The sequence below is a fragment of the Aotus nancymaae genome, unplaced genomic scaffold (genome assembly GCF_030222135.1).
Source record: "Aotus nancymaae isolate 86718 unplaced genomic scaffold, 86718_ANA_hifiasm-v0.15.2.pri h1tg000049l, whole genome shotgun sequence".
NCBI classification, from domain to species: Eukaryota; Metazoa; Chordata; class Mammalia; order Primates; family Aotidae; genus Aotus; species Aotus nancymaae.
Genome location: NW_026988463.1, coordinates 21573355 through 21598109, shown reverse-complemented (window position 1 = coordinate 21598109; position 24755 = coordinate 21573355). Strand labels below are relative to the sequence as shown.

Here is a 24755-nt window from a genome sequence, read left to right as displayed (position 1 = left end):
TGCCATGTTTTGTCATAACCTTTTGCATACATATGTAGTTAATTACTCTTCCTCTTATCTATTCCACAAACTTAAGACTGGGCAAAAATGTTATCTGTGAGCCACTCTTTGAACATAAACAGCTGATGAAGATAGTGTTGAAAACAGGATAAATGGGCCGGGTGTGGTGCTCATGTCTGTAATTCCAGCACTTGGGAAACCGAGGTGGGCAGATTACGAGGTTAAGAAATCGAGACCATCCTGGCCAACATGGTGAAAACCTGTCTCTACTAAAAATGCAAAAATTAGCTGGGCATAGTGGTGGGCGCCTGTAGTCCCAGCTGCTCAGGAGGCTGAGGCAGAAGAATTGCTTGAACCTGGGGGAGGTGGATGTTGGGGTGAGCCGAGATCGTGCCACTACTACAGCCTGGCCATAGAGCAAGACTCAGTGTTAAAAAAAAGGATAAATGACAACCAAAACAAAACTGAATATTACCTAGTAAAGACTGTAATTGAGACAGTAAATGTTAAAAGTAGAAAGCAAAGGCAATATTCTAGAATACAAATAGTGCTTGCCTACTACAGTATTAATCCCAAATCCTTTAAATATACCCAATGCTTACACAGTGTCAAGAGTATAAAAGTGGGTTTTTTTTTTCGTTGAGACGGCTTTGCTCTTGCCCAGGCTGGAGTGCAGTGGCACAATTGTAGCTCAATGCAGCCTTGAATTCCTATGCTCAGGTGATCCTCCTGCTTCAGCCTCTGGAGTAGCTGGGACTACAGATGTGTGCCACCATGCCCAGCTAATATTTCAGTTTTTGGTAAAGACAGGATCCCTATGTTGCCCAGGCTGGTCTCTGTGCTCAGGCGATCCTCCTACCTTGACCTCCCAGTGATGGGATTACAGGTGTGAGCCACCGTGTCCTGACCCCAGTTTTAAAGCCAAGCGATGCACTGAGATGTTTGTGTGCACATGTGACAGTGGTAATCTTTGGGTCACGGAATTACAGATAAGTTTTCTTTAAATTTTATCTGAACTTTTGAAAATTTCTAATCTGAAAATATTTTTTGTGCTTGGTGTTGGCTTTTTTTTTTTTAAACAGATAAAGACATTGACATGATTCAAAATTACAAAAGGTGAAAATTCTTCCCACCCAGCTACCATCCTCTGTCTTTTCATAGGGATTCTAGGCATGTTCAAGAAAATACAGTATACTGTTCTGTGTTTTGTTCTATTCATGTAACACTATATAGATAGCTTGGAGATGATGCCGTTATCAGCATGAATTACTTGATGAAAAGAATAACCCTGCTCTCTCCCCTGAGTTCATATGATACAAATCAAGCATTTATGCATTGAAAGTGCCGCATATTCAAACTCGGGGGCTAGCAATTCCCTCATAGTTTCCTTGTATCCTGTCCCTCCCGCTTGCACCATTCCCAGGTGCCCAAGCAGGCCAGACTTTTCCCTGGCAACCCTCTCTTGCCTTCATTCTGGCAGTCCTGTGCACTAGAGTGAACCAAGTATGGGCTGGGAAATCTGGTTCAATTTCTAGTTTTTTGCCACCTGTAGCATCTTGGGCAAGTCAGTGATCTCTGGTTGTCAGTTTTTAATGGTAAAAATGTAGAAGTTTACTTCACACATTTTGGTGAGAATTTAATGAAGTGTACGAAATAGCAGATACAAGAGATATTCTATAAATTTAGGTGTTATTTCTCAGATTACCTTCACATCTGAGATTTTTTTTTAAACCATTGTAACAGTGGTGACTTTCATCACTGTTCATTTTACAGCCTCTCCTGCTCTCATAAAACCACAGATGTTGTGCTAAGAATGCCAGTAGCTTATGAATATTTGCATAGGCAGCAGAAAAGGTTGATACTTTAATAAAATCTGACCATACCGGCTGGGCACAGTGGCTCACGCCTATAATCCCCAGCATTTTGGGAGGCTGAGGCAGGTGGATCATGAGGTCAGGAGTTCGAGACCAGCCTGACCAATACGGTGAAACCCCATCTCTACTAAAAAAGATTAAAAAATTAGGCATGGTGGCATATGTCTGTAATCCCAGCTACTTGGGAGGCTGAGGCAGAAGAGGAGGCAGAGATTGTAGTGAGCCAAGATTGGGCCTCTGCACTCTAGCCTGGCAACAGGAGAAAAAAACAAAAACAAAAACAAAACAAAACTGGGCACAGTGGCTCATGCCTGTAATCCCAGCACTTTGGGAGGCCAAGGTGGGCGGATCACCTTAGGTCGGGAGTTCGAGACCAGCCTGACCAACATGGAGAAACCCCTAGAAATAACAAAATTAGCCAGGCGTGGTGGCAGGTGCCTATAATACCAGCTACTGGGGAGGCTGAGGCAGGAAAATCACTTAAATCCAGGAGTTGGAGGTTGCAGTGAGCTGAGATGGTGCCACTGCACTCTAACCTGGGTGACAGAGCGAGACTCCATCTAATTCTCTGTATTAGTTCCTTAGAACTGCTATGACAATGACCACAAGCTGGGTCGTTTAAGGCAACAGACGTGTCGTCTCAGTTCTGCAGGCTGGGAGTCTACAATTGGGGCCATGGTGGTTCCTCTGAAGCCTGTTAGGGGAATCTTGGCGGTTGCTGCCTTCCACCATCGTTGACTTCCTTGGCCTGCAGCTGCATAACTCCAGTTTTGCCTTCATTGCCACATGGTGTTCTTGTGTTGTCTTCACATGACGAATTTTTCTTTTTTTTTTTTTAAGAGACATGCTGGAGTGTAGTGGCATGGCCACAGCTCACTGCAGCCTAAAACTCCTGGGCTCTAGGGATCCTCCCACTTTGGCCTCCCAAGTAGCTAGGACTACAGGTAGTGCTGCTACAACTGGCTAAGTTTTAAATTTTTGTAGAGATGAGGGCCTCACCATGTTGCCCAGGCTAGTCTTGGGCTCCTGGCCTCACAAAGTGTAGGGATTACAGGCATGAGTCACCATGCCCAGCCTGACCCTACTACATCTCTAATCATATTTAATTAGTACTGCATATCTTTTTGGATTAAGTAAAATCAATTTCCCTAGCATTCAAATTTCTCTAGAGCAGAGCCTCATCTCAGCTTCAGTTTCCTCTTCTGGAAATACAAATACTACCTGCCTTAACTCAAAGGCTGTGAGGAAACCATGTGGCAATTGGAGCCTGTAATCCCAGCACTTTGGGAAGCTGAGATGAGAGGACTGCTTGAGTCCAGGAGTTTGAGACCATCCTGGGCAACATAGTGAGAACCCTGTCTCTACAAAAAATTAGCTGGGAATGGTGGCATACACCTGTATTCCCAGCTACTCGGGAGGTTGAGGTAGGAGGTTGGCTTGAGCCCAGGCGGCAAAGGTTGCAGAGGAGGCAGTGGTGAGATAAGATCACACCACAGCACTCCAGCCTGGGTGGCATAGCCAGACTCTGTCTCCAAAAAGGTGGAAGCTGTCATAGTGGATTGAAAACACCACCACCACCACCACCACCAAATCCCAACTATATGCTGTCTACAAAAGGTACTCTTAGGTTCACAAATCAGTTGGAAGTAAAAGAAGGATAAAAGATTAGCCATGCAAGTAGTAATCATAAAGCTGGAATGGCTATGTTAATATCACACAAAATGGCCTTTTTTTTTTTTTTGTAGATGGAGTCTTGCTCTGTAGCCCAGGCTGCAGTGCCATGGCATGATCTCACCTCACAGCAGCCTCCGCCTGCTGGGTTCAAACGATTTTCCTGGCTTAGCCTCCTGAATAGCTGGGATTACAGGCACCTGCCATCATGCCTGGCTAATTTTTGTATTTTTAGTAGAGACGGGATTTCATCTTGTTGGCCAGGCTGGTCTCGACCTCCTGACCTCAAGTGATCTGCCCTCCTCAGCCTCCCAAAGGGCTGGGATTATAGGCATGAGCCACTGCATCTGGCACAAAATAAACTTTAAGACAAAGAGTATTACTAGAGACAAAAAAAAGTACATTTAATAATGATAAAAGGAGACCAGGCACGGTGGCTCACACTTCTAATCCCAGAACTTTAGGAGGCCAGGGTGAGTGAATCACCTGAGGTCAGGAGTTCAAGACCAGCCTGGCCAACATGGCAAAACCCATCTCTACTAAAAATACAAAAATAGCTTGGTGGTTCGTGCCTGTAATCCCCACTACTTGGGAGGCTGAGGTGGGAGAATTGCTTGAATCCAGGAGGTGGAGGTTGCAGTGAGCTGAGATCGTGCATTCCACTCCAGCCTGGGCAACAAGAGCAAAACTCTGTCTTAAAAAGAAAAAAAGAAAAACCAATTCAAGAAATAGAAAATCTGAGTAGACCTATATCAAGTAAACAAGTTGAATTAGTAATTTAAAATTTTTCTGGCCGGGCGCAGTGGCTCATGCTTGTAATCCCAGCACTTTGTGAGGCCGAGGCGGGCGGATCACGAGGTCAAGAGATCCAGACCATCCTGACCAACATGGTGAAATCCCGTCTCTACTAAAATACAAAAATTAGCTGGGTGTGGTAGTGCGTGCCTGTAATCCCAGCTACTCAGGAGGCTGAGGCAGGAGAATTGCCTGAACCCAGGAGGCGGAGGTTGCAGTGAGCCGAGATCGCGCCATTGCACTCAGCCTGGGTAACAAGAGCGAAACTCCGTCTCAAAAAAAAAAAAAAAAAAAAAAAAAAAAATTTCCACAAAATAACGTCCAAGTCCAAATGGCTTCACTTTGAATTTTGTCAAGTATTTATAGAAGTAATACTTCACAAACTCATAAAGAAGGGAGGATCGGTTCCCTTCTCTGATTCTCATTCTCTAAGACCAGTATTAGCCATATACAAAAATCAAAGAAAAACATCACAAAAAAAGTAATTGCAGACCAGTATGCCCCACAAACATGCAGGCTTGAATATAAACACAAAAATCTTCCCCCAAATATTAGCAAAGCAAATCCAGTAACACATAAATATCATTATACACTATGACCTGTAGCATTTATCCCAGGAATGCAAGATTTGTTAAACATCTTGATATTTTCGAAACACGATCTCCCTCCGTCACCCGGGCCAGAATGCAATGGCGCAATCTTGGCTCACTGCAGCCTCCGCCTCCTAGGTTCAAGTGATTCTCCTGCCTCAGCCTCCCAAGTAGCTAGGATTATAAGTCTGTGTCACCACGCCCACCTAATTTTTGTATTTTCAGTAGGTTTCACTCTGTTGGCCAGGCTGGTCTTGAACTCCTGGCCTCAAGCAATCTGCCCACCTTGGCCTCCCAAAGTGCTAGGATTACGGGCATAAGCCACTGTGCCTGGTCCCAAGATTCATTTACCGTCTTAAGATCAATTACTTTGTCATTTGAATAGAATGTGACAAGAACCACATGATTATCTCAATAGGCAGAGGAAAAACAGAAAAACAAAAAACCCAACATCCTAAAAAAATTCTCAACAAACTAGGAATAGAAAGGGACTTCTGGCTGGGCATGGTGGCTCACACCTGTAATCCCAGCACTTTAGGAAGCCAAGGCAGATCTTGAACCTGAGGTCAGGAGTTCGAGACCAGCCTGGCCAACATGGTGAAACGCTGTCTCTGCTAAAAATACAAAAATTTAGCCAGGTGTGGTGGTGGGCACCTGTAATCCCAGATACTCAGTAGGCGGAGGCAGTGAGCCGAGATCGCACCATTGCACTCCAGCCTGGGCAACAAGCGAAACTACATCTCCAAAAAAAAGAGAAAGAACCAAACTGGAAAGGGAAAAGGAAGTGTCTATTCATAGATGACATGATTCTGTATGTAAACAAATCCCAAGCAACACCCCCATGCAAAGACTAGAAAATTAACAGCCAAAGGAACAAGATAAATATATAGAAATAAATTGTTGCTGGGCACAGTGGCTCATGCCTGTAATCCTAGGACTTTGGGAGGCTAAGGAGGGTGGATCACCCTGAGATCAGGAGTTCAAGACCAGCATGGCCAACATGGCGAAACCCCGTCTTTACTAGAAATGCAAAAATTAGCCAGATGTGGTGGTGGGTGCCTGTATTCCCAGCTACTCTGGAGGCTGAGGCAGGAGAATCACTTGAATTCAGGAGATGGAGGTTGCATTGAGCTGAGATTGCCCCACTGCACTCTAGTCTGCAAGACAGATCAAGACTACATCTCAAAAAAATTGTTTTTCTGTAACAAGAAATTATGAAAATTAAGAAAATTCCATTCACAGTAGCATTAAGAGGAAATTCTTATAAATAAATTTAACAAAAGAAATTCAAGACTTGTATTATACAATGAAAACTACAAAATATTGCTGAGAGAAATTTGAAGAGAATCTTAATCAGATCTCAATCATCAAGGGTGATTCCCACTAGGGGACACTTGGCACTGTGTAGACAGATTTTTGGTTGTCACAACTTGGAGGAGAGGATGTTGCTCCTAATGGGTAGTGGCCAGGGATGCTGCTAAGTACCTCACAATGCATAGGACAGGCCCCCATAACCAAAAATTATCTGGCCTCAATAGTACCAAGGCTGAAAAATTCCAATCTAAATAAATGAAGAGGCATTTCATGTTACGGATTAGAACAGTCAATATTGTCATGATGGCAATTCTCAAATTCATCCATCAATTCAACGTAATCCCTATCAAAGTTCCAGCAGGAGTTTTTTTCTTTGCTGCTTCTTTTTTGTTTGTTTTTGTTTTTGTTTTTGTTTTTGTTTTTTTTAGAACTGATCATAAGATGGGAATGCAAAGGGCCTGGAGCAGCAATTTTTTTTTTTTTTTTTTTTGAGACGGAGTCTCACTCTGTCACCCAGGCTGGAGTGGAGTGCAGTGGCTTGGCTCACTGCAACCTCCGCCTCCCGCGTTCAAGCGATTCTCCTGCCTCAGCCTCCTGAGTAGCTGTGATTACAGATGCATGCCACCATGCCTGGCTAATTTTTGTATTTTTAATAGAGATGGGGTTTCACATGTCGGTCAGGCTGGTCTCTAACACCTGACCTTGTGATCCACCTGCCTCAGCCTCCCAAAGTGCTGGGATTACAGACGTGAGCCACCATGCTGGGCCAGATCGGCAAAGTTTAAAAAAGAACAAAGTAAGAGGACTTACACTATCAGATTGCTCCCCTCCCCTCCCCTTCTCTCCCCTCCCCCCAAATAATTGGGACTCCTAGCAGAAGAGTTACCCCAGTTAAAACCTACCCAACCCAGAAGAATGAGACAAACTAAAGGAGATGCCAATGAAAAACCAGTGGCTATCAGGCATGGAGATGCCAGCCACTCATAACCCAACTACAGGCCACTCTGAAAAAACTGTTCCCTGTAGGGTTTCAAAGGATGACATCTTGTCCTCCCCCTTGGGTTGGTCCCACTCTTGAAACAACATAAAATCTTAGAACCTAAAAAATACCCTCATACCACCCCACTCCCTTTTCTTTTCTTCTCGAGACAGGATGTTGCTCTGTTACCCAGGCTGGAGGAGTGCAATGGCGTGATCATTGCTCACTGCAGCCTCTACCTCCTGCGCTCAGGCAATCCTCTCACTCCAGCCTTTCGAGTAGCAGGGGCTACAGTCGCGCCACTACACCCGGCTACTTTTTTAATTTTTTGCAGAGCCAGGGGTTTCCTATGTTGCACAGACTGAGAATTTTATTTATTATTTTGTTTTTTTTGCGACAAGAATCTGTCTCTGTCGCCCAGGCTGGAGTGCAATGGCACGGTCTCGGCATCCACCCGCCTCAACCTCCCGAAGTGCTGAGATTACAGGTGTGAGCCACGGCATCCGGCCGAGAAATTCTTTATGATTGTGGGTTAAGCACAGATATCTCAGCCACAACACAAAAAGCATGATCCATAAAAAAAGGTGATAATGAATTTTATCAAACTTTAAAAGGAGGTCTGCACCTCAAAACACATCGTTAAGAAAATAAGGCCCTGCGAGGTAGCTCACGCCTGTGATCTCGGCACTTTGGGAGGCTGAGGTGGGCGGATCACCTGAGGTCTGGAGTTTGAGACCAGCCTGGCCAACATGGAGAAACCCCGTCTCTACTAAAAACACAAAAATTAGCTGGGCGTGATGTCGCGCGCCTAATCCCAGCTACTCGGGAGACTGAGACAGGAGAATTGCTTGAACCCGGAGGCAGAGGTTGCAGTGAGCTGAGATCATGCCACTGCACTCTAGCCTGGGCAACAGAGTGAGACTCTGTCTAAAACAAACAAACAAATTAGCGTGGTGGCGGGCGCCTGTAATCCCAGCTACTCTGGAGGCTGAGGCAAGAGAATGGCTTGAACCGGAAGGTGGAGGTTGTAGCGAGCCGAGTTTGTGCCACTGCACTCCAAACTGGGCGACAGAGCAAGACTCCGTAAAAAAAGAAAAAGAAAAAGAAAGAAAAGAAAAGAGCCGGGAGTGGTGGCGCGCACCTGTAGTCCCAGGTACTCGGGAAGCTGAGGTGGGAGGATCGCTTGAACCCAGGAATTTGAGGCTGCAGTGAGCTAAGATCGTTCCATTGCCCTCCATTGCTGCCCACTGCGCTCCACTGTTGTCCAGGCTGTTCTTGAACTCCTGGCCTCAAGCGATTCTCCCGCGTTGGCTTCGCAAAGAGCTGGGATTACAGGCGTGAGCCACCGGGTAAATGCGCTAATTATGTATGTCAGGGCTTCATGGTAAGCACATAGTTTAGTCCTTGCCAAATGTTAGCAGATGCGGGACTTTCGTCGGTGCCGGGAGCGCTCAGTCTGGGGCGTTTCTCCCACACACAACTGAGCTCAACTCAGCGCTCCAAACGCCCGCAGTCGCTATGGTAACGGCCAACCACTTCCGGAAGAAGAACGGCTCGCGGCGAGGGTCATTCCCAGCCGCAACCTGATTGGGTTCAACAAAGAAGCGCAAAGGAGTAAGTTACCTGTCCTGGAGGTTCCGGGGTTCGCCTCGGAGGGCAGCCTCGGAGCTCTCGCAGGTTCGCTCGCTTCTGCATCCTCGTTGCCTCCCGGAGCCAACTCTTAAGTCCCGGACGCCAGGCCTGAGACAGTGCCGCCATGGACTTCTCCAAGTTCCTGGCCGACGACTTTGATGTGAAGGAGTGGATCAATGCGGCCTTCAGGGCCGGCTCCAAGGAGGCGGCGTCTGGGAAGGCGGACGGCCACGCAGCCACCCTGGTGATGAAGCTGCAGCTGTTCATCCAAGAGGTGAACCACGCCGTGGAGGGTGAGCCGCAAGGGGCCCTGGCCGCGGGACCCTCCCCTGCGCTCCGCTGGGCAGAGGTCTCCGGACTTGCGTGGGGCACCCGGGTGGGCGGTGCAAGCACGGACAGCAAATACCAGTGCTTCCCTTGGCTAGCGGAAGTCCTGATCCCATCAGCGGGAGTCTCAGCTGGTTGCCGCGCTGTCTTGAACACTTGCTTTTCCTCTTCTGCCTGGGCTATAAGTTTCCTTTTTCTTTTCTTTCTTTTTGTTTTTTCTTTTGAAACAGGGTGTCACTCTGTTGCCCAGGCTGGAGTGCAGTGGCTCGATCATAGCTCACTGGAGCCTCGAACTCCTGCACTCAAGAGATCCTCTAGCTTCCCGAGTAGCTGGGACTACAGGTGCAAGCCACCACACCCTGCTAATTTTGTTTAAAAAAAAAAATTGTACTTGTGTCAGTTTGCTGAAAATGATGGTTTCCAGGTTCATCCATGTCCCTACAAAGGACACGAACTCATCGTTTTTGATGGCTGCATAATATTCCATGGTGTATATGTGCCACATTTTCCCTGTCCAGTCTGTCATCGGGAGGTGGGGAGTTGGGGAGAGATAGCATGGGGAGAAATGCCAGATATAGGTGATGGAGAGGAAGGCAGCAAATCACACTGCCATGTGTGTACCTATGCAACAATCTTGCATGTTCTTCACATGTACCCCGAAACCTAAAATGCAATAAAAAAAAATTGTAGAGATGGGATCTCACTCTGTTGCCCAGGCTGGTCTCAAACTCCTGGGCACAATGGGTTTTTCAGTCTTGGCCTCCCCAAGTTCTGTGATTATACGTGTGAGCCACCACATCTGGCCTAAAGTTTCCTTTTGAAACTTTAAAAGAGTGGATTTTCTTGAAGTTGGCCTTCTCTAACTAAATAGCAGATCTCTGGAATTCCTTTTTTATTATTATCTATAGGCACTGGAAGACAAGATGGATCTTTTTAAATGCTAGAAGTTTTAAACCATTCTTAACATGTCTTTGTTGAGTCACCTTCCAGAATGTAAAATACAACAGCTCTGGTTTCTGGGTTTCTGTTATGGTGACTTGAATGTCAGAGTCAAGGGCCCAGTATCCAAGAAAATTGACTTTGACTTTTTGTAATTTAGGAGCCAGAGTTTGTGAGATGTTTATTCAAAGAGTTAAAGAGCCTGTTTCTGTATCAAACAATAAAATGTTAAAAGAAAAAAAGAAGAGTGAATTTTGAGAGTATGAAGGAAGTAGCCAACGGATTCCTGTATCTGGCACTAAATGTATTATAGTATAGGTGTAAGGGAATGACACAGATCTGAAACATTGTTTTAGTGGATTTCATGTCAGCTGAGGAAGATAGGCTGGTCTTAATGGAGACTTAAACCTTTTTTTATTTTTTTGAGAGAGGGTCTCATTCCTTATTCTACTGCCCAAGCTGGAATGCAGTGATACCATCATAGCTCACTGCAGCCTCCAACTCCTGGGTTCAAGCAATCCTCTTGTCTCAGCTTCCCAAGTAACAGGGACTACGGGCATGTGCCACCATGCCTGGCTAAATTTAAAAAAAAAAAAATTTTTTTAGAGACCAGGTCACACTATGTTGTCCAGGTTGATCTCAAATTCCTGACGTCAAGTGATTCTCCCATCTTGGCATCTCAAAGCTCTAGGATTACTGGTGTGAGCAACCATACCTGGCCTAAATCAGTTTTTGAGGATAAGTTAAATTATAAAAAATGACATGCACTGGCAATCATTTCATGTAACTCCTTGACCTGACTTTTATTCACCGTGTGTTGATTCAGTACATACTGCACACAAGTCTCTTTCCTAGGCTCAGTTGGAAAGACCAAACAGACTGCTTCTACTGGAAGTGGATGGTCCAAGAGATGTTCCCTTTTTTTTGTTTGTTTTTTTGAGACGAAATCTCGCTCTGTCCCCTAGGCTGGTGTGCAGTGGCACCATCTTGGCTCACTGCAACCTCTGCCTCCTGGTTCAAATGATTCTCCTGCCTCAGCCTCCCGAGTAGCTGGAATTACGGTTGCTCACCACCATGCTCAGCTAATTTTGTACTTTTAGTAGAGATGGGGTTTCATCATGTTACCCAGGCTGGTCTCGAACTCCAGACCTCAGGTGATGCACTTTCCTTGGCCTTCTAAAGTGCTGGGATTACAGGCCTGAGCCACTGCACCCGACCAGATGTGCCCATTGTTTAAGAAAAGATAGGGATGCAGCTTTACTTCACTGCAGATTGTTTTATTTCTCTCTTTTATTTTCTTTTTTCTTTCTTGAGACAGTGTCTCACTTTGTCTCCCAGGCTACAGTGCAGTGGCATGATCATTGCTCACTGCAGCTTCACCTCATGGGCTCAAACAATTCTCTTGCTTCAGCCTCCTGAATAACCACAGGCATGTGCCACCATGCCAGGCTAATTTTTTAATTTTTTTTGTAGAGATAGCCTCTCACTATGTTGTCCAGGCTGGTCTCAAACTCTTGAGCTCAGGCGATCCTCCAGCCTTTGCCATCCAAAGTTCTGGGATTATAGGTGTGAGCTACCGTGCCCGGCCCATATTCTTTATTGTACCTTGCATCTTTTACTAATTATTGAGCACTTACTATGCATGTGTCCAGAAATGGGCAGTGGGGAGGAAAAGTTTATCTTGCTGGAGCTTGCTGCCTGTGGGGAAGATAGAAACACAGTTAAATTACAATGAGGGGTGGCTTTACTGAGAATAGAATCTGGAGTTGTGAGAGCTGGCAGGAGGGTTCAGTTACATCTTGTTTAGAAGAATCATAAAGCACTTACCTGTGTTAGATCTTGAAGAAAAACTTTATAGGGCAAAGAGAAAGGATATTAATAATAATATAATAGCAAATTGGCTGGGTGCAGTGACTCACACCTGTAATCCTGGTACTTTGGAAGTACCAGGGCCCAAGTCTGCAATGAAGAAAGATGATTGTAGCGGTTCAAGTAGATGTTGAGGACCCCAAATTGGAGGACTGATTTCTTCATTTAGTCAGTCAACAAATATTTATTGGACACAAACTCTTTTCTAGGTTCAAAAATACACTGTTGAACAAGACCAGTCTTGGATTGGAGAGGTCCACAGGGGCCACATTATGCAGGGATTTTATTTTATTTATTTTTATTTTTAAGAAATGGGGTCTTGCTCTGTCACCCAGGTTAGAGTGCTATGCAGGGATTTCATTGTCACATTAGAGTTTGAATTTACGGCCAAGCATGGTGGCTTATGCCTGTGATCCCAGCACTTTGAAGGCTGAGGCAAGTGGATCACCTGAGGTCAGGAGTTCAAGACCAGCCTAGCTAACATGATGAAATCCCATCTCTACTAAAAATTTAAAATATTAAGGTGGGTGGATCACTTGAGACCAGGAGTTTGAGACTAGCCTGACACACAGCGAAACCCCATCTCTACTAAAAATACCAAAATTAGCTGGGCGTGGTGGTACACAACTGCAGTCCCAACTACTTGGAGGCTGAGGCAGGAGAATCGCTTGAACCTAGGAGGCAGAGGTTGCAATGAGCCGAGATTGTGCCATTGCGCTCCAGTCAGAGTAATAGAGGGAGACTCTGTCTCAATAAATAAATAGAATTTGAATTTAATTTAAAAATAAGGCATTGTAGGATTTTTTTTTTTTTGAGACGGAGTTTCGCTCTTGTTACCCAGGCTGGAGTGCAATGGCGCAATCTCGGCTCACCGCAACCTCCGCCTCCTGGGTTCGGGCAATTCTCCTGCCTCAGCCTCCTGAGTAGCTGGGATTACAGGCATGCACCACCATGCCCAGCTAATTTTTTTTGTATTAGTAGAGACGGGGTTTCACCATGTTGACCAGGATGGTCTCTATCTCTTGACCTCGTGATCCACCCGCCTCGGCCTCCCAAAGTGCTGGGATTACAGGCTTGAGCCACCGCACCCGGCCCGGCATTGTAGGATTTTAAAGCAGCAGAGTAACATGGCTCAGGAGGCTATTGCTGAGGCCCAGAAAAGAGATGATAGTGGCTTCAGCTGGGTTGATCGCAGTGAAGATGATGAGTAATGGGTAGATTTAAGATATTTTTAGGCCTGGCGTTGTGGCTCACACTTATAATCCCAGCATTTTGGGAGGCCTAGCCAGACAGGTCCCTTGAGCCCAGGAGTTTGAGACCAGCCTGGGCAACATGGTGAAACATCGTCTCTACAAAATATATGAAAATTATTCAGTCCTGGTGGTGTGTGCCTGTAGTCCCAGCTACTCAGGAGGCTGAGGTAGGAGGATCACCCGAGACCAGGAGGCTGAGGTTGCAGTGAACTGTGATTGCGCCACTGCACTCCAGTGTGGGCCTCAGAGTGAGGAGGCCCTGTCTCAAAAAGAATTTTAAAGTAGGCTGGGTGCAGTGGCTCATGCCTGTAATCCCAGCACTTTGGGAGGCTGAGGCAGGTGGATCCCCTGAGGTCAAGAGTTCAAGACCAGCCTTGGCCAACATGGCTAAACCTTGTTTCTACTAAAAATACAAAAAATTAGCTGGGCTTGGTGGCGGGCGCCTGTAATCTCAGTACTTGGAAGGCTGAGGCAGGAGAATTGCTTGGACCCAGGAGGCAGAGGTTGCAGTGAGCTGATATTGCGCCATTGTGCTCCAGCCTGGGGGACAGAGTGAGACTCTGTATCGAAAAAAAACCCAAAACCCAAAAACCAAACAAACAAAAAAACCATGGAAAGCAGACACTGGGGCCAGATCCATGTGAAGCTTAGTTTTAGCTCTGTAAGATCTTGGTGAAGTTACTTTAACCTCTCTGAGTTTTCTTATCAGTAGAAGGTGGCTGCAATGACTGCCATGGACATTTGTATAAAAGCCCCTGGGCATGCCTCCTTGCAAATGGAGTTATGATTTCACTGGTGGTGGCAAACAGTTGGTGTTGGGACAGGTCGATTGCTCATTCCTTGTGAAATCAAAGGTCCTTTCCCATCAGTCTGGGGATGTGATGCTGGCAGGGGCCACCTCACTGCCCATCCCCTCTCCTGCCCCATGTTTTCTGCAGGCTTCAATGACTGTGTGGTTGGTCCTGCATTTCCTTTCTGTTGTCTGATTTGTTTTACTATTTTTTACTGGTGACTGGTCCAGCTTTCACTTCTGACCTTTTGTGGATATTGCTGGTCTTGATTTTTTTTTTCCTGTAGAAACAAGTCACCAGGCCCTCCAGAACATGCCCAAAGTGCTCCGTGATGTCGAAGCTCTAAAACAGGAGGCATCTTTCCTGAAAGAACAGATGATTCTTGTCAAGGAGGACATTAAAAAATTTGAACAGGATACATCTCAATCCATGCAGGTATTTTGGCTCCTGTCGTAAATGGTGATTCTTGTTTTGGGAAGGTGTTCACTCTCATAAGGGGTTTAGAACAGCACGGTGTTTTGGGAAGCCAGCCATCACTCAGGATTCTGCCCCAGCACTCAAACTATGCTATCCTTTTTTTGAGACACAGTCTCGCTCTGTTGCTGGAGTGCAGGCTGCAGTACCGTGACATGATCTCAGCTCACTGCAACCTCTGCCTCCCAGCTTCTAGCAATTCTTGTGCCTCAGCCTTTCAGGTAGCTGGGATCACAGATGTGCAACACCATGTCCGGCCGATTTTTGTATTTTTAGTAAAGACAGGGTTTCACCATGTTGCCCAGGCTGGTCTTGAGCTCCTGGTCTCAAGTGATCCTCCCACCTTGGCCTTCCAAAGTGCTGGGACTACAGGCGTGTGCCACCGCACCTGGCTAATTTTTGTATTTTTAGTAGAGCTGGTGTTTCATCATGTTGGCCAGGCTGGTCTCGAACTCCTGACCTCAGGTGATCCACCTGCCTCAACCTCCCAAAGTGGTGGGATTACAGACATGAGCCACTGTGCCCGGCCCGAAAACTATGCTTTTGCTTGGGTCTTTCAGCTGATTCACCTCTTCAGCACTGCTGATTAAATTTAGCCAGATGATTGGTGTTTTAGGAGACAGAAGCTTCCTAAAGACAGGAACATGCCACCATACTTACATTTTAAGTCCCTGATGTCAGGTGGAGAAAAAGGACCTACCACTTCATTTTTCACCCCTCCTATCTCTTTCAGGTGTTGGTAGAAATTGACCAGGTGAAGTCCAGAATGCAACTTGCTGCTGAATCTCTTCAGGAAGCAGATAAGTGGAGCACTTTGAGCGCTGATATTGAGGAGACATTTAAGACTCAGGTAGGTTTCTTGTTTAGAGGATGCTGTGAAAAGTATTTAAGCAAGAACTTGAAGTTTGGAGAAAGCAAAAGAGATAGCATTCGTCAAAACCGTAAGGGAGAGTTGATTGCCAATAGAAGTATTCAGAAATCTTCAGACTCAGGGTGGGGAAGATCTGAAACTGCTCGGTGTGCTTTCAACCTCTTTGGCTTGCACCCTCTGTGTGACTGAAGCCTCTTAGTCGCCGAGTGAGTTCAGGAGAAGCCTCCATAAAGATGTACAGGCACCAGTCACAGTGACTCATGCCTGGAATCCCAGCTCTTTGGGATGCTGAGGTGGAAAGATCACTTGAGGCCAGGAGTTTGAGACCAGCTTGAGCAATGAGACACCCATCTCTACAAAAAAAAAAATTAAAAAATTAGCCAGGTGTGGTGGTGCACACTTGTAGTTCCAGCTACTCAGGAGGCTGAGGTGGGAGAATCTCTTGAGTCCAGGAGTTGGAGGCCACAGTAAACTATGATCATACCACTGTGCTCCAACCTGAGGGACCGAGCAAGATCATGTCTCAAAAAAAAAAGAAGAAAAACCGGCACAGGCAGAGAACGTTGAGGGTAAATGAATGAGAGGGCAGAACATGGGGAGTGGGGAGCCTTATATACTAGGGGGACTTGCTGAGTTATTGATCCCCTCTGAGGCTGCAAACTGTGGAAAATAGTAATAGTTTTGACAGCTGGATGTAAGGATGAAGTAAAATGATGTCTTATGAAAAACTCTTAATTGTAAAGCAAAATGAATGATTTATCAAGCAAAATTTTTAAAAAGTTACAAATGTACGCCTGTAATCCCAGCACTTTGGGAGTCCAAGGCAGGCAGATCACAAGGTCAAGAGATTGAAACCAGCCTGGTCAACATGGTGAAACCCTGTCTCCATTAAAAATACAAAAATTAGCCAGGTGTGGTGGCACATACCTGTAGTCCCAGATACTCGAGAGGCTGAGGCAGGAGAATTCTTGAACCCAGGAGGCGGAGGTTGTAGTGAGCCGAGATCGTGCCACTGCACTTCAGCCTGGCAACAGAGTAAGACTTTGTCTCAAAAATAAAAAATAAAAAATAAACATTCTCTGTTCTGTTCTTTTCTAGGACATAGCTGTGATTTCTGCCAAGCTAACAGGTATGCAGAACAGCTTGATGATGCTTGTTGATACACCAGACTACTCTGAAAAATGTGTGCACTTGGAGGCACTGAAGAACAGGCTGGAGGCCCTAGCCAGTCCGCAGATTGTCGCGGCATTCACTTCTCAGGCCGTAGGTGAGTGCTGGCTGCTCCTCCTCTCTGTGTACCTCTCTCTATAAAGATAAAGCCTTCTAAGTCTTCAGTTTTCTTAATGGTGATTGAATTATATAGATTAGAAGGAACTCTGTAATTTTTTTTTTTTTTTTTGAGACAGAATCTCTCTCTGTCACCCAGGCTGGAGTGCAGTGGCACGATCTCGGCTCACTGAAACCTCTGCCTCCCAGGCTCAAGCAATTCTCCTGCCTCAGCCTCCCGAGTAGTTGGGATTACAGGCATGCGCCACCACACCCAGCTTGATTTTTTGTATTTTTAGTAGAGATGGGGTTTCACCATGTTGACCAGGCTAGTCTTGAACTCCTGACCTCAAGTGATCCACCTGCCTTGGCCTCCCAAAGTGCTGGAATTACAGGTGTGAGCCACCACCTCTGGCCCACAGCTATTTATATTGGACAGAACATAGTGTGTGTGTATCCACTGTTTCTGTGGTCCTTCGCTCCCATGTGTGTGTTATGCAAGCCCTTCTGCTCCGGGTTTCATGTTCTCCTGAATCTGTTCTGTTGAAGGTCTCCAACAGCTGTGCCGTTATAAAATTCGAAGGCCTCCTATCAGTTTGTACTTTGTTTTTGACAATGTTGTTTCACTCTCTCCTTTTCTGAAAACATTTTCTCTCTTGGTTTGAAACATAGCATGAGTTTTGTTTACATGAGAGTACATTTCTGATGATGAAATTAAATCATAAGAAGTTTTGATATCTTAAGTGTTCTTTCTGATTTTTAAATTTGTTTTAGGAGGGTTGGGTGTGCTGAGATTGGGCTTCAATAATAACTTCTTGTTAAAACATTTTTTGTTTTCTACATAGAGACAAGATCTCATTATGTTGCTCAGGCTGATCTCAGACTCCTGGCCTCAATAAGTCATCCTGCCATGGCCTCCAAAGTGCTAAGATCACAGGCCTGAGCCACCATACCTGGCTGAAAAGTTTTGTAATTAAAAAAAATTTTTTAGCCTGTAATCCCAGCACTTTGGGAGGCCGAGGCGGGTGGATCACGAGGTCAAGAGATCGAGACCATCTTGGTCAACGTGGTGAAACCCCGTCTCTACTAATACAAAAAAATTAGCTGGGCACGGTGGCGCGTGCCTGTAATCCCAGCTACTCAGGAGGCTGAGGCAGGAGAATTGCCTGAACCCAGGAGGCGGAGATTGCGGTGAGCCGAGATCGCGCCATTGCGCTCCAGCCTGGGTATCAAGAGCGAAACTCCGTCTCAAAAAAAAAAAAAAAAAATTTTTGCCAGGCTCAGTGGCTCACTCCTGTTATGCCAGCACTTTGGGAGTCTGAGGCAGGAGGATCACTTGAGGTCAGGAGTTTGAGACCAGCCTGGTCAACATGGTGAAACATCTCTACTAAAAATGCAAAAATTAGCCAGACATGATGGCACATGCCTCTAATTCCATCTACTTTAGAGGCTGAGACAGAAGAATCGCTTGAACCCAGGAGGCAGAGGTTGCAGTGAGCCGAGATGGTGACACTGTACTCCAGTCTGGGCAACAGAGCAAAACTCTGTCTCAAAAAAAAAATTTTTTTTTAATGCTCTGTATTAAAAAAATAGCACAATCTCGGCTCACTGTAACCACTGCCTCCCGAGTTCAAGGGGTTCTTGTGCCTCAGCCTCCCAAGTAGCTGGAATTACAGGTGTGTGCCATCACACCTGGCTAATTTTTGTATTTTTAGTAGAGACTGGGTTTCATCATATTGCCCAGGCTGGTCTTGAACTCCTGATGTCAAGCAGTCAACCCACCTTGACCTCCCAAAGTGCTAGGATTACAGGCGTGAGCCACTGTGCCTGGCCCTGATATTTTTGTTCTTGTGATGAGACCACTTACAATCTATTCTCTCATAAATTTCAAATATACAATATAGTAGTATTAGTTACAGTCACTGTGCAGTGCATTAGCTCCCCAAAACTTATCTGTCTCATAACTGAAAATGTGTGCTCTTTGACTAGCATCTCTCCGTTTCCTCCACTCCCTAGCCCTGGCACCCACCATTCTACTCTCTGTTTAACCTTGATTTTTTGTGTTCCACATATGAGTGAGACATTGTATTTGTCTTTCTCTTTTTGGCTGATTTCACTTAGCATGATGCCCTGTAGGTTCATCCATGTTATTGCAAGTGGCAGGATTTCTTTCTTTTTAATGGCTGAAGGGAATGCTTTTAATAACTGAGCTGGAACAACAGGTGTAAATGGGGACTGTTGTGGGCCAACTAGACATATGGTCACCCTACGCATACAGAACCCTTGGAATATGGTCACCCCATGCATACAGAACCCTTGGAGAATGACCCTCTGGATAGTTGAGTTTTCAGCGTGAGAGCAGCTTAACCTCCTGATGCCAAAGGGTATCACTCTTCTTCCTCAAAAGGTGATTGTGGTCATGTGCAGTGGCTCATGTCTGTAATCCCAGCACTTTGGGAGCTGAGGTGGGCGGGTCACTTGAGGTCAGGAGTTCGAGACTAGCCTGGCCAACATGGTGAAACCCTGTCTCTATAAAAATTAGCCCAGTTTGGTGGCACACACCTGTAATCCTAGCTACTCAGGAGGCTGAAGTAGGAGAATCACTTGAATCCAGGAGGCGGAGGTTGCAGTGAGCTGAGATCATGCCATTGCACTTCAGCCTGGGTGACAGAGTGAGACTTTTGTCTCAAAACAAACAAACAAAACAAAACAAAACAAAACAAAAAAGGTGATTCAGGCCAGGCACAGTGGCGCATGCTTATAATCCCAGAACTTTGGGAGGCACAGACCAAAGGATTGCTCGAGGCCAGGAGTTCTCACCATGGAGTCTCAGTATGCTGCCCAGGAGTTTGAGACCAGCTTGGGCAACATAGTGAGACCCTGTCTCTACAGAAAAAAAGAAGAGTTAGCTCGGTGTGGTGGAGGATGTGGTGGAGTGTGCTTATGGTCCCAGCTACTTGAGATACTGAGGCGGGAAGATCTCTTGAGCTCAGGAGTGCAAGGCTGTGATTGCAGCACTGCATGCCAGCCTGGGTGACAGAGCAAGACTGTGTCTCTAAAAAGAAAAAAAACAAAAATCTCAATGAAAAAATTCTAAATATTCACAAATATTCAGTAGTATATTAATACCCATATACACACAGTGAGCAAGGGGGCTTGTTCTTGAATTGCAAGAATAGTGCAATATTGGGAATGCTATTGATATGATTTGTTGTATTAGTAGGTCAGAGGAAATGAAAATAATATATTCAATCTTGATAGATGCTGAAAAGACATTTAATAAAATTTGACAATCGTATTTATTTTTTAAAATTACCTGGCTGGGCACGGTGGCTCACGCCTGTAATCCCAGCTTTGGGGAACTTTGGGAGGCTGAGGCGGGTGGATCATGAAGCAGGAGATCGAGACCATCCTGGCCAACAGGTGAAACCCTGTCTCTACTAAAAATACAAAAAAATTAGCAGGGTGTGGTGGCATGCACCTGTAGTCCCAGCTACTCGGGAGGCTGAGGCAGGAGAATCGCTTGAACTTGGGAGGCGGAGGTTGCAGTGAGCTGAGATTGTGCCATTGCACTCCAGCCTTGGTGATAGAGTGAGACACTTGTCTTAAAAGAAAAAAATTACCTTACCTAATAGTATCAAGTACTGATTACAATTGTTTCTGCCTCTGGAGTTCCTAAACAGCACAGGAATTACAGTAGAGATGGTTCTCTGCTGGGGACCGGAGGTATTTAGCACAACAGGCTGAGTTCCTGGCTTCAACCCAGATAAAACCATGTTTTTCCTTTGGTGATTAATCTTAATTTTGGCAAGTATCAGGAAGAGTTCCCCTGCCCCACAGGTAATGTGCTCTTTATGACTAGCCCAGTTATAAAGAAGCACCTAGAAGGCCAAGGTGCTTCTTTATCTAACAATTTTTATTTTTTTTGAGACAGTCTTGCTTTGTTGCCCAGGCTGGACTGCAGTGGTGTGATCTCGGCTCACGGCAACCTCTGCCTACCAGGTTCAAGTGATTCTCCTGCCTCAGCCTCTGGAGTAGCTGAGATTATGGGTGCTTGCCACCATGCCTGATTAACTTTTTATATTTTTAGTAGAGATCGGGTTTCACCATGTTGGCAAGGCTGGTCTCGAGCTCATTACCCCAGGTTCGCCCACTTCAGCCTCCCAAAGTGCTCGGATTATAGTTGTGAGCCACCTTGCCTGGCCTATCTAACAGTTTTTAAAGAGAATTCTCAGACCGGGCACGGTGGCTCACGCCTGTAGTCCCAGCACTTTGGGAGGCCGAGGCGAGCGGATCACCTAAGGTCAGGAGTTCGAGACCAGCCTGACCAACATAGAGAAACCCTGCCTCTACTAAAAATACAAAATTAGCCAGGTGTGGTGGCGCATGCCTGTAATCCCAGCTACTCAGTAGGCTGAGGCAGGAGAATCACTTGAACCTGGGAGGCAGAGGTTGTGGTGAGCCGAGATTGCACCATTGCAGTCCAGCCTGGGCAACAAGAGTGAAACTCCATCTCAAAAAAAAAAAAAAATGAAATTCTCTGATAAATTTGTTTATTTCCATCTCTCTCTACGATGGCAATATGGGTCTAGCCAAGTATACATGCTTAATTCATTTTATATAACCAATGAATTAAGCTGATACATTGAAGCAACTTTTTATAGAATTATGTTAATTGATTTTTTTGCTTCTCATTGGTAAAACCCAATTTATAGAATTTTTTTTTTTGAGCTAGAATCTTGCTCTGTCACAAAGGCTTGAGTGCAGTGACATGATCACAGCTCACTGCAACCTTGACCTCCTGGGCTCAAGTGATAACTCCCAGCTCAGCCTCTTGAGTAGCTAGGATTACAGGTGCGTACCACCACGCCTAGCTAATTTTTTCTATTTTTTGTAGAGGGGTCCTATGTTGCCTAGGATGTTCTTGAACTCCTGGGCTCAAGCAGTCCTCCCACTTCAGCCTCCCAAGTGCTGGGATTACAGGTGTGAACCACCACACCTGGCCTATAGAGTAATTTTAAATGTAGCAGGAAGGTTCATTTATTTAAGTGTTCTTATGAAAATAATAAGCATTTTAGCCAGGCAGGGTGGCTCATGCCTGTAATCCCAGCATTTTGGGAGGCTGAGGCAAATGGATCACCTGAGGTCAGAAGTTTGAGACCAGCCTGACCAACATGGTGAAACCACATTTCTACTAAAATTACAAAAATTAGCCAGGCATGGTAGCACGCGCCTGTAGTCCCAGCTACTTGGGAGGCTGAGGCAGGAGAATCACTTGAACTTGGGAGGCAGAGGTTGCAGTGAGCCGAGATTGCGTCACTGCACTCCAGCCTGGGTGACAGAGTGAGACTCCGTCTCAAAAAAAAAAAAAAAAAAAAAATAGAAAGAAAAGAGAAGAATAAGCATTTTAAAGGCTAATATTCATTTTCTAACTCATGGATTTCTGCCCATTAAGTTGAGTTCCACTGGCAGGTCTCCAGCACTTAGCTGGGTATCTATCCCACAGCGAGCAGTTGCTGTTACATTTCCTTCTCAGCAGTTTATTGGGCTTCCCAGAAGTGAAAGAGAACAAAGCAAATATAAGAAGTTTGGGGACCTGTTAGCTCAGGGTTTGTTTTTTTCCCTTCCTTTTGATGTAATTCTAAGGCTGTGGCATGTACATTTTGGCCAGAAGGGGGTGGACGGGAGCCAGAGGTGGAGCTGCTGTGCACCGTATTCAGAGACTGCACTGAAACCCACCTTCCTGTCTGTCCATTGGTGAGCCTGGAAGCAAGTGCTTTGTCCAGTCATTTCCTCCGCCCTTAGAGAAATATGTAGGAAACTACTTGATGTTAAGCCCATAACTTGGGTTTTAGAATCCATTGTTATGTGTGGAATGCTGATAGTTACCAAATTATTATTTATTTATTTATTTATTTTTAGACGGAGTCTTGCTCTGTTGCCTAGGCTGGAGTGCAGTGGTGCGATCTTGGCTCACTGCAACCTCCGCCTCTCGGGTTCAAGCGATTCTCCTGCCTCAGCCTCCTGAGGAGCTGGGATTACAAGTGTGCACCATCACACCCAGCCAATTTTTTGTTTTTTTCAGTAGAGATGGGGTTTTGCTATGTTGGCCAGGCTGGTCTCGAACTCCTGACCTCAAGTGATCTGCCCATCTCAGCCTCCCAAAGTGCAGGGCTTACAGGCATGAGCCACCACGACTAGTTCAAATTATTTACTTATTCCTCAAACCACCAGATATGTGGACATATAGGAGTTCAGTGTGTTTGTTTTTTTGAAGTTCCCATCTGGTATAATCGAAGTAGGAATTTTCAAAGACATAACTAACCTGTGAATATTATGTTAAAATATGAATTCTGTAAGGAACAGAGGGGACTACCTTGCAGTGTCTGGTTTTCAAGTCATGCTTATTTTTCAAATTTATGATTCCCATGCATGAGTTAATTCAATATCTAGTCAGGAACTTGTGAATACTAGCTTCCATGTATCCATGTTCATCTTGGTGACTTCTTTCTCATGTCTACACCAGACAGGCTGGTAACAGTGTTTATGCTTTGTATGTTCTTTAGATCAGTCCAAAGTGTTTGTGAAGGTGTTTACTGAAATTGACCGGATGCCCCAGCTCCTGGCCTACTACTACAAGTGTCACAAGGTAAGAAGCTTTGCGTGATGACAGTTGTGAAATGCTCATAACTCTGGGTCATAGAATCACAGGTTCATAATTCAGAAGTTAAGGACATTGCCTCCTTGCCCTCTGGCCGTTTTTCTCTTAGCCAATAGGGGGTGCTCTTGGTCTAGCATATGGATTTATTTAATTGCCAGTTGGAGTTACCTGTTTTCATTTCTTTTCTGTTTACAGCTGGATTCATTATAGACTTGAAAGGTTGTTTTAATTTATTCTCATTTTTGTCTTTTAAGGGAGATTTATATCTTAAGCTTTATTACACCCTCAGGAAGCTGTAAGAATTTCTCTCTTTTTTTTTCATTAGAGATAGGTTTTCACTATTTTGCCCAGCCAGGAGTGCAGTGGTTATTCACAGATGCGATTATGGTGCGCTACAGCCTTGAACTCCTGGGCTCAAGAGATCCTCCCATCTCAGCCTTGTGAGGAGCTGGGACTACAGGCGTGTGCTACTTTACCCAGCGTGGAATTTTATGTTTTCTAGGTTTGCAGAGGTTAGATTGCCAAAACACTGATAGCTTCCGGAGCTGATCTTAATTCCTTCAAGTCCAGTGCTCTGTGTCTTTTAAGCAGTGATGTTAGGACATGAAACTTTTTTTTTTGAGATGGAGTCTTGCTGTGTCACCAGCCTGGAATGCAGTGGTTCAGTCTTGGCTCACTGCAACCTCCACCTTTCGGGTCCAAATGATTCTCCTGCCTCAGCCTCCTGAGTAGCTGGGATTACAGGTGTGAGCCAGTGCGCCCGGCCAGGACTTGAAGCTTAAACGCACATGCCCGCCCACTCCTGCCTCTAGGTCTATTCAGAAGAATGATCGTGTGCCAAGTGGATGCACGTTACATGCTTTTAGGGCAGGATAAATGGGGAGGTGATCACATCTGCAGGGTGACAGATTAAAGCTGTGAATCAGTGCAGGTAACTGCAAATGGTTTTCTTTTCTGCCTTTCTTTGAAGTGGATGGACCTCGCTGGGCCAGCCACTGAGCCCATTGAGCAATCCGTGATTGCTCTGGGTAGCAGGGCAGGGCAGTGTTAGTGGGCAACCTATGTTGACGTACCCAGTAAGGTTCCCTTTGTTCTGTCTCTGCAGGTGCAGCTTTTAGCAGCCTGGCAAGAGCTGTGTCAAAGTGACCTACCCCTGGACCGGCAGCTTACCGGACTCTATGACGCCTTGCTTGGCGCTTGGCACACACAAATCCAGTGGGCTACACAGGTAACAGCTCATTTTTGTTCTAGGGAGAACAGAGCCTATGGTGACAAGAGAATAGGTGACTGCCTTGGGAGTGGTCACCTTCAACCGCAGAGCACAGCTCAAAGAACTTCTCCATTTGTTGCCATCATTCAAGGGGTTAAAAAATAACTAGTTAGGCTGGGCGTGGTGGCTCACACCTGTAATCACCACACTTTGGAAGGTCAAAGCGGTCGGATCGTTTA

At 45.5% G+C, this 24755-nt stretch overlaps 1 protein-coding gene across 1 annotated transcript in view; it reads left to right on the top strand.

Moving 5' to 3' along the window:
* The first annotated feature begins 8775 nt into the window (after positions 1–8775).
* The window catches only part of COG7 (component of oligomeric golgi complex 7), a 69322-nt gene continuing 53342 nt past the window's right edge, over positions 8776–24755 (top strand). Inside the window, exons 1-6 of the mRNA XM_064362571.1 lie at positions 8776–9148; positions 14321–14469; positions 15242–15358; positions 16478–16646; positions 23212–23294; positions 24412–24534. Coding sequence (XP_064218641.1) covers positions 8980–9148; positions 14321–14469; positions 15242–15358; positions 16478–16646; positions 23212–23294; positions 24412–24534 — 810 coding nt within the window. The 5' untranslated portion in view covers positions 8776–8979. The remainder of the gene's footprint in view (positions 9149–14320; positions 14470–15241; positions 15359–16477; positions 16647–23211; positions 23295–24411; positions 24535–24755) is intronic.